The sequence below is a fragment of the Centroberyx affinis genome, unplaced genomic scaffold (assembly GCF_046629955.1).
Source record: "Centroberyx affinis isolate AG114_WGS23_722 - 3 ecotype Tasmania unplaced genomic scaffold, CSIRO-AGI_Caff_v1 ptg000534l_1, whole genome shotgun sequence".
NCBI classification, from domain to species: Eukaryota; Metazoa; Chordata; class Actinopteri; order Beryciformes; family Berycidae; genus Centroberyx; species Centroberyx affinis.
The window spans coordinates 2,796-12,940 of NW_027279182.1; the positions used below are offsets into that span (position 1 = coordinate 2,796).

The 10,145-nt window shown below is 45.5% G+C and overlaps 1 protein-coding gene across 1 annotated transcript; it reads left to right on the forward strand.

Annotated features, from left to right (window-relative positions):
• Positions 1–1,560: 1,560 nt before the first annotated feature.
• LOC139642843 (Krueppel-like factor 11) lies at positions 1,561–9,717 on the forward strand. Its single transcript, XM_071517877.1, has 4 exons — positions 1,561–1,686; positions 6,134–6,367; positions 7,468–8,371; positions 9,422–9,717. The coding sequence occupies exons 1-4, from the start codon at positions 1,642–1,644 to the stop codon at positions 9,715–9,717; spliced, it is 1,479 nt and encodes a 492-aa protein (XP_071373978.1). The 5' UTR covers positions 1,561–1,641.
• Positions 9,718–10,145: the final 428 nt, after the last annotated feature.

Below are 10,145 nucleotides of genomic sequence, written 5' to 3' on the forward strand. Positions count from 1 at the left end.
AGCCAGAAATGACAGGTATGATTTTTTTAAATTTTTTTTAAATTTTTGTTATTTTTCAGGAGTGGTGTTATTGTACAGAGAGCTGCATGAATCTGTTCCTGTCTGCTGTTACAGCCTCGAGAAAGAGAAACAACACTGAATTTGAAATGAAGCAAAAGGGAAACTGTTGACTGCAGTAATGTGACCTGTGAGGAAATGTTTAAATTCAGGCTGAGTGGAAGTTAAGTTCCAGGCTGTATGCAGACTGTAGGTGGAATAAAAACACTGTCAGTCTGTTATCCTCAGCAGCCTGTCTGTCTGTCTGTCTGTCTGTCTGTCTGTCTGTCTGTCTGTCTGTCTGTCTAACCCAGACAGCAGGATCCTGTCAGTGTTCACAGCAGCCGAGTGTTTCAGGGACACGAGTCGCTGTGAAAATAAAGAAAAAATAAAAAAAATAAAAAAGCGTCCCCCCCCCCCCTCCCCCCCCCGTTCACACCGACAGGCTGATCTGACGCTCGCTGCTTAAGAATCTGCACTGGAATAAACCCTGTCCTCAGCCCAACTGCATTTCACTTCTTTGTGCCTCCACCCACACACACACACACACACACACACACACACACACAGCCCTGTTTACATTCTCTCCCACCCAGAGTGCAACAGTAGAATCAGCTCACATAGCTAGATCCTGTAAGAGAGAGGTTCCAGGAAAAATAGAATAAGAGCTAACCAAATACAACAAATCACTTCAATATTCCAGTAATATTCCTATAGAGACTTGTGTACTTTGGTATTTAATAGTGAGCTTATAGTGACTTTATTGTAGTATGTGACTTTATTGTAGTATATTATATTTATTTTATCCTACAGTAATATTCCAGTAATATTCCTATAATATGGAATATATATTACTGTATATCCTACTATATAGTCTAATTCTAATAGCCTACTATACATCCCTAATATTAATAATATAATACTATACACTATATTATAGCTACTATACTATACTATACCATACCATACCATACTATACTGTACTATACTATACTATACTCTAATAGCCTACTAATACTATACATCCCTATGTATATAATAGGAATGTATAGTATTGCTTTAAAATGATTATTATAGTTGTATTATTTATTTGTATTATTATTATTTCATTTATTTTTTATATTTTTATTATTATTTTTTCTGCAGTTCTACACATGCATTCCGTGCGCGCTCTCAGGAACGCCATTCCCTCCTACCACGCGCGTGCACGCCGCGTCGCGGTCCCGCCTGCCTGCTCGCCGTCTTCAACCTTTCCCCCAGTTCATGCGCGCCGCCGGGTTCACCGGGTTTACTCTGACACCGCTGACTCCCCGGCCACGCCCCCCGACAGCCACGCACCCCGGCTCGGCCAATCGCGGCGCGGCCACGTACCGATCACGCAGCGCCTCGGCGCCGATTGGCCGCGCTCCGCTACACCTTTGCCTGTGATTGGCTGCGTGTTACCACCCGCCAGACTGCTCTGAATTTTGTTTCTGTGTTTTTTTTTTTTGGCTCCGCTCAGCTGAAGCCAGTCTGCTGGCAGAGGCTCAGGCTTATTATTGACTGCTCGCGCTGCTACTGTCTCTACTGTCTTTATTTTCTTTATTTTAACGGCTACTCTTCCTTATGCTCACTTTTCCCGCGCAGACGCTACCGGAGGTGTGTTGTCAGGTAAGTGGATTAAACTGTTTACCGGCTGCCCGCTTCATATCGAAGTTATTAATGTTGTTATAACTGTGCTGTTTATCTGCATAACCACAACAATACCCCCCGGTCCAGTCCCCCGCTGAAGCCTGGTGTGTGTCCGGGTATCGGTCCTCTTCCCCCGCTGTCAGCTCCGGCAGGCAGCGGTGGGTGTTATGGTGTTTTTTGTCAGTGTGTTCTGGTTTATTTGAGGTCAGACTGAACAGTGGGAGCATCTCACTGTGTTGCTGTGGATTCACAACAGTTGCATCACTGCAATGCATCGCCCTGTTATAAAGTTTACTGTTATTATTATTAGTGGCCAGTTTGTCACAAATAGAGAATATCTCCTCACGAGTCCGTGGAGCCGCTGCTGGCTGCCGGTTTGATTTATTTTATTTTATTGTCTGGGAGTGATAACAGTCTGGTTTACTGGATTTATAATTAGATTCAGATTGCATTTATTTATTAGCCTTTTACAGGAATTTGCATTGAGTCAGACATTTAACAAAGATAACATTTAAGACATCAAAGAACATACAACATGCAAGAATATTCATCTTTTTTTATTTATTGATGGAGAAAGCTGCAAGGCAATTTTGCATGTGTGGATTTTTAATTAAGTTGGATATGATTTATGAATGTAATGTTTTGGTGCCAGTAAACAGGTGTATTATAAAGTATTTTTTTCCCTGAATGTCATTTTTTGGGGGGATTTTTCTGTGTTTTTTGTTTCCCTGGGTGACACACACTCCCATTAATATCTATTGGAATTTTTTTTATTTTATTTTTTATTTCCCACCCCTGCATTGTTTCTTATTTCTGCTGTAATCCCATTCTGTGTTCCTGTGTGATGTGTGATCCTGTGCCTGGGAAATCACACAGCCTGTGTGTTGACAGACTGTGTGTGTGTGTGTGTGTGTGTGTGTGTGTGTGTGTGTGTGTGTTGGGAGTACAGTTGCAACAGATTGACTTTGTTTTCTCCAACTACTTCCTGGTGGGAGCTTCCTCTCTCTCTCTCTCTCTCTCTCTCTCTCTCTCTTGCACCAGTCTGTGCATGTTAATGTGCGTGAAGGTGTGTGTGTGTGTGTGTGTGTGTGGGGGGGGGGGGTGGTTTGGTGTATCTGGCACGCCACCCTCCACCGTCTATTCTGGGCGAAGAAGGGGAGGTTCCCCCCCGTCTGGAGTCCAGCGCTGAGCGAGACGCTGGGTGGACCGGACTGATGGCTGTGTGCTGCAGTGGGGCCCCTCTCTCCCTCTCTCTCTCTCTCTCTCTCTCTCTCTCTCTCGCCCTCCCTCACCCCCCCCCCCCCCCTCCCCCGCCCCTCCTGTACGTGCAGCTGAGCATTCGCCAGATGCCAGCCAACTTATAGCAGTTGCACCCAGAAAGCCCTTTGTTCCCCTTTAACCTCCCACCTACATTTTGATTTATTGTAATTTTCACCTCAGCCTGCCTTCGGTCGATGATTACACCCAGACTCCTGTCCTGGTTTATTGTCTCACAGAGGTGTAGTTGTAGCTCAGGAGACCGGGGGGAGGTTTACCACCGAAGAAGAAGTGGGAAAACAGTGACATCATCACGTCGTTCCCAGTGGTAGCGGGTCTTTATGTTCCTTGTGTTCGCTCTACCTGCACACCGCCGCCTCCCGCCAGGCTCCGGCCAATTAGCCCTGTGATGTCACAGCAGGTCGTTAAAGTCAGGCCGGAGTAAAGATGGCCGCGTGTCAGCGGGGTCGGCGCCCGGCGCTCCCTCGGCTCTCTGCCGGGCCGAACGGGTCTTCGGGACGTAAAATAGTATTAATCTGCAGTACAGAGCAGCAGGGGCTTGTGGGGGTTTTCAGCAGGTACAGCCTGTTCCCTGGAACTCAGTTTGAAACGCGCCGGTTCACGTCAGGTGACTGGGACTCTGGGTAACTGTGGGTTACCATGGCAACATAGTTAAAGTCACAATGAAATGAAAAAATGATTTGTTCTCCTTGTTAGCTGATTCTCCATCAGTGGTGGAAGAAGTACTCAGATCCTTTACTTAAGTAAAAGTAGAAATACCACAGTATAAAAATACTCTGTTACAAGTAAAAGTCCTGCATTCAAAATGTTACTTAAGTAAAAGTACAAAAGTATTAGCATCAAAATGTACTTAAAGCAACAAAAGTAAAAGTACTCATTATGCAGAATGGCCCATTTCAGAATAATACAGTATATATTATATTATTGAATTATAATTATTGATGCATTAATGTGTAAGCATCACTTTAATGTTGCAGCTTTAATGTTTACTTCCTGGAAAACGGTGTGTTCTTATTGGTTACCGCATGCCGCACCAGGTGAAAAATTCCAACCAATAAAAGCATCACAGATTTTTCACAGATTCCTTTGCTCCTCCCGTCATATAAAACCCGCAACTTCACAACTTTCAAAGTGTCAACATCGTACCTGTCCCTCGTCCTCAGGCCCCGCCCCCTCTTCCCCGTTAGGCCCCGCCCCTCATCCTGTTCAACCAAATTAGGGAAGCAAAATGCTGTTTCCTTGTGACTTTAAAGTTGAATAACAGTGTTTTTTTTTTTTTAAGTTTGTGCCGGTCGTCTAAGTTGCCCTAGGAAGAAATGTAAACTATATGAGGACAGTAAACAGCCGGTATTCTCCTTTAAAGACTCATGAAATAAACTCCTATTACTTTATTGTTTACTGTTTCTCTAATGGTGACATCACGCTGCACCAGGAGGCGGAAATAAAAACTGCAAACAATAAAACATCACAGATTTTTGAACCCGCCCCTCCATCCATCCCATCCAATCAAACCGCCTTTCTCTCCCTGACTGATCTCCCATTGGTTTACACTTTTGAACGATTCCTCCCTGCGTTAAGCCCCGCCCCCAACATCCCGTTTCAACAGGAGATACATCACATTAAGGAAGTAGAGATGGGGTCTTTAAAGAGTATTTCCACTAAATCGGTGTCTCTCATTAAAGCGTTGTTGTTGTTGTTCTGTGAATCTTTCTCAGGCGACTCCTGGCCTGTGGCTCGGTGGAAAGGTTCTCGAGGAACGTTCTTATAATAACGCTCATATCAGAAGTTTTCTTACTTCTGTTCAAAGTCAGCATCCCAACTCCTTTCATCGTTGGAAAGTGATGTTTCCTAACATTAGTAGGAATGTTTGGACTGAATTTAATAGATTTTTTGTCCCATTCATATTCAGATTTGACACAGATACTATCCATGCAGTGAATTCATTCACAATTTTAAACCCGATGTTTCCCCTTTATGTTTTTTCTGCAGAAAGGAGGTTGAGTCCTTTTCTCATTTATTTTATGTCTGAACTCATTCAAGTAACTTTTGGACTCAAATTTCCTTAGTAATCTGTGAGACTCATAATGTCTTGGTCCCTATTACAGAAGGTATGGTCTTATTTTTGAATGTAGAGTCTTAACAACAATGAAGTTGATAACTTGATAAAATTGCTGTGTCTTTTGGGCAAACATCATATTCACAAGGCCAGATTTCTTCCAAACAAAAACTTGTTTTATGTTGAACTTCAGACATTCTATGATTCTGTAAAGTATCTAAAAACAAAAAAGCTTTAAAGACATCTCATCTCTTGAGAAGCATTGTGGACAACATTGCCAGATGATTTAAGTTGGTTTGCAATATTGCTTATTCACTTTTCTAAGTTGTATTTATTTGTTTTTCTCTTAATTTCTGTATTATGTATTTTTTTTTCACGTTGTACAATTTTATTTCTACTTGTGTATTTGTGATTAGTCTATTTTATTTTTTCTCAAAAGCTCCCTGTACTGTTATTTGTATTGTATTGTATTGTATATTACTATGTTGTTAATAAAGTAAAAAAAAAAAAAAGATGCTTTGAGTTGATCCCTCGTACCATTTGGCATCCTCCAGTAGATACACTGTACATGAACTCAAACTTGCCAGGATGGATGCAAAATGGCTCCAGAGGGGATCAGTAACACAGAGTGACATCACAGTCACATCTCTGGTCTGGGTGTGTGACCTCTGACCTTTACTCCCCACAGGATGATTACTGATTTGTCATAAGGGTTCGCTCTGGTTTTAACTTCTTTTCAGCTGCACTTCTTTCTTACATCAGAGGTTCTCAACCTGGGGGTAACAACCCACCAGGGGGTCACAAGATCATTTTTGGGGGTCGCGAGTTGATTTGTGGGATAGAAAAAAAATATATTTCTTCAATACAAATTTATCGTCATGTCTATTTTTTCAAATTTTTCACAAATTTGGGCTTTTTCCTGAGACTCTCTGCCTCCTCTGATCATGAATCAAATGAAACAAACCTGAAAAGGGAAAATAATTGTTCACCACTAGGAGGCGTCGCTTGGTTTTAAGGGTCATTATAAAGGCACTATGGCTCTGACCTCTGACCTCTGACCTCTGACCCGTGCCTCTGTCCTGTCCTCCTCAGGCGGAGCTGATGGAGGGCCGGGTGTCGGCGGGGGGGCGGAGCCGGCCGGAGCCGAAGCCGTCGGTGGAGTATCACGACCTGGAGGCCGCCGAGGCGCTCGTCAGCATGAGCTTCTGGGGTCAGAGGTCACACAAGCCGCGCCCGCTGACCCCCACCTCCGACTCCTGTGACTCCATCCAGCTCCACCCGGAGGCCCCCGACGGCCCCAAGGACCTGATCGCTCTCTCCTCACTGGTAAGGAGATTAAAACGTTAAAGTTAAAATAAATAAAAATGGAAGAAATTAGAAGTTGCTAGCACTAAAAACCCTCTGAAATGTGACTGTCATCTTTTAAATCACATCATTTTTTAGACTTTATGTAATGTCTTTCATTTAGTTTATTTTTTGCTTTTATAATTTGTTTACCCTCTTGGTTTTACTTGTTTTAATAAATTTTATGAGCTTGATGTTTGATTTTATTTGATAGTTAAAGCACTTTGTAAACTCATTTTAGTGTGCTATACACAAAGATTATTATTACTATTAGCAGTGGTGGAATGTAACTAAGTACATTTACTCAAGTACTTTTACTCTTACTCGTACTTAAGTACAATTTAGAGGTACTTGTACTTTACTTGAGTATTTCCATTTCATGCTACTTTATACTTCTACTCCACTACACTCCAGTACACTATTAAACTTTTTACTCCACTACATTTATTTGACAGCTTTAGTTACTAGTTACTTTGCAGATTTAGATTATTAATAAAAATTATAAATCAACTAATAAATTATGATATATTTTTATGGGTTAAGCTACCCAGCAGTATATAAAGTAATTAAAATTAGCTCCACCTTTACCAGCTGCAACATTAAAGTGATGAACACATTAATGCATCAATAATTATAGTCCAATAACATGATATATATGATTCTGAAATGGGCCATTCTGCATAATGAGTACTTTAACTTTTGCTACTTTAAGTATATTTTGATGCTAATACTTTTGTACTTTGATTTACGTAAGATTTTGAATGCAGGACTTTTACTTGTAACAAAGTATTTTTACACTGTGGTATTTCTACTTTTACTTAAGTAAAAGATCTGAATACTTCTTCCACCACTGATTATTATTATTATTAGTAGTAGTAGGAGGAGTAGCAGCAGCAATAATAACAGTAATAATATTAAGAGTTAATGCATTGTTATTGTTTTATTGAATCGGGTCGTTGCAGCAGCAAGTAGTAACAGGATACAGCAAAGAAAAATTGAATATAATGAAGAGAAAATGTGTGTACTAATAAAACAAATTCATTCAGAGTGTCATGGTTGTGATCTGCTGTCGTCTCCCTCAGTGCATGACTCCGCCTCACAGTCCGAGCTTCACCGAGGCTTCCACCGCCACCGCCGTCCTGACCGGCCCGTCGGCCCCGTGCGGCCTCGCCCCGTGTGGCCCCGCCCCCACCCCGTGTGGCCCCGCCCCGTGCGGCCCCGCCCCCGCCCCCGCCCCGTGCGGCCCCGCCCCCCGGCCCGTGGCCCCGCGGCCTCAGAGCGAGTCGTCCCGCAGAGCGATGGTCACCAGCGTCATCCGCCACACCGCCGACAGCCGCGCCGCCCCCCCGCCCGCCGCCGCCTCCCGGCACGCTGAACCCGGCGCTCCGCCCGGCCTCGCCTCCGGACAGGAAGCCGTTCCCGCGGAGACGCGACCGGAGCCCGCCGGCGCCGCGGAGGAGAAGGGAGCGTCTCCTTCGCCTCCCGGCAGCCCCTCCTCTCCTCCCTCTCACTCCTCCCTGCCGTCTTCCTCCTCCTCCTCCTCCTCCTCCTCCTCTCCGATCCCCGGCTCTCCGGTCCTGTGCCAGGTTTTCCCGGTGAGCGGCCGGACGGGGATGATCTCGGCCTTCGTCCAGGCTCCGGTGCAGGTGGCGGCGGGCGGGCCGAAGCCCATCCTGCCTCAGTCGGCCTCCGGTTTCCCCCGGCCGCTCCTCGTGGGCCCGGCGGTGCCTCGGGGCACGGTGATGTTCGTGGTGCCGCAGCCCGCCGTGTCGCAGGCGGCGCCCGGCCCGCAGACCGTGGTGACCCTGGGCAGCACCAAGCTCCTCCCCCTGGCCCCGGCGCCGGTCTACATGCCGTCGGGGGCGAGCGGCGGCGCCTCGCAGGCCGACTTCTCCCGCCGGCGGAATTACGTCTGTAACTTCCCCGGCTGCAAGAAGACGTACTTCAAGAGCTCACACCTGAAGGCCCACCTCCGGACTCACACAGGTGAGACGGGGTCAGCACAGACACACTCTGCATGTCTTGTTCCCCTGTCACCTCTCTACCATCCAGGGCTGCAACTAACCATTATTTTCATTGATTAATAGATTAGTTGTTTGGTCTATAAAATGTGAGAAAATGGTGAAAAATGTGGATCAGTGTTTCCCAAAGCCCAAGATGACGTCCTCAAATGTCTTGTTTTGTCCACAACCCAAAGATATTCAGTTTACTGTCATAGAGGAGGAAAGAAACCAGGAAATATTCACATTTAAGAAGCTGGAATCAGAGAATTTTGACTTATTTTTATTAAAAAATGACTCAAACCCATTAATCGATTATCAAAATAGTTGGTGATTAATTTAATAGTTGACAACTAATCGATTAATCGTTGCAGCTCCACTATCATCCATCACAGTTCCAGGCTCACAACAGTATTTGTTCCATCTGTTGTCATGGTGCTGTGACCTCTGACCCTTCACCTCCTTCCTGTTGGTTACTAACTTACTTCATTCTGCTGTTCAACTCATTGGAAATGTCTCTGGAAAAGAAAACTAGATAAACTGCCAGATATCATGTCACTGGATGAGGAAGATGATAAAAAATCAGCTAAACACCTAAAATGTGATAATTATGTGATAACGTGCGGAGCGTCTTGCTCTGTGGTTTCGGCCTGTACTCTGACACAGTGGTTCTCAACGTGGGGTCCGGGGACCACCAGGGGTCCTTGAGGGGGTTCCAGGCGGTCCCCAGCAACTTGATGAATTGTTAAACTTCAGCATTATTTCATTTACAAGTAAACACACTGGGAGAATGTAGAAGAAGACTGATTTGATCATAGTTTCACTGTTTTCTCTCTACCTATAATTTACAGATAGTCATGGGATTCTGGACAAAATTATATCTAAGAATAAAAATATTCTCAGATTTGGGTCCAGGAGACAAAATCTCATCCAATGGGGGTCCGTGGCCTTAATGTGGACTAGATTAGGGTCCTTGATATGAAAAAGGTTGAGAATCCCTGCTCTAACAGTTCTGTGCTTTCTTCTTCTTCTGCAGGTGAAAAGCCGTTCAGCTGCCACTGGGAAGGCTGCGACAAAAAGTTTGCCCGGTCGGACGAGCTGTCCCGCCACCGCCGGACGCACACGGGCGAGAAGAAGTTCGTCTGCAACGTGTGCGACCGCCGCTTCATGCGCAGCGACCACCTGACCAAACACGCCCGGCGGCACATGACCACCAAGCGGGCGTCTGCCTGGCCCGCCGAAACCCGAGACCTCAACAAGGTGGCCCTGCCCAAGGGCCCGGGCCGGGGCTCCGCGCTTCCCGTCGGCGTTCTGCTTCCCACCGCCAACTGACGCGCTCAGTCAGCAGCCCGCCGGGCGACTCAGGACGGGGGAGGGGGGGGGACCGGGGGGGACGGGGGGGTGGGGGGGGGATAGTCGCCTCCACCAGCAGGAAACCGGTCTGCAGCTGGAGGCTCTTTTCTACTCTACACATCAGAATCGGCTGGTGAAACGGTGAAAGCGGCTGGTGCTTCTGATCCATCAGCCGCCGGCTACGTTTACATGAAAATAACTTTTTTATTCCAGGATCCGGCTCCCAGTTTGACCTCAAACATCAGAACCGGATCAGAAGGACCTGTGAGCTCAGAAACCCGGTTCACATGCCTGGCTTCCTCCACATGTTAAAACATCTTACAGTGACATGGAAAACATCTTACTGCTTTTCACTTTTATTTTATTTTTATATGTGAGACATGAGAAACATTACAGAAACAGAACTT

Bases quoted from the DNA above. Each gene is read 5' to 3' on its own strand.
- LOC139642843 (XM_071517877.1), top strand. From the start codon at position 1,642: ATGCTCACTTTTCCCGCGCAGACGCTACCGGAGGTGTGTTGTCAG. The intron at 1,687-6,133 runs GTAAGTGGATTA...TGTCCTCCTCAG, and splicing joins TACCGGAGGTGTGTTGTCAG to GCGGAGCTGATGGAGGGCCG. The intron at 8,372-9,421 runs GTGAGACGGGGT...CTTCTTCTGCAG, and splicing joins CCACCTCCGGACTCACACAG to GTGAAAAGCCGTTCAGCTGC.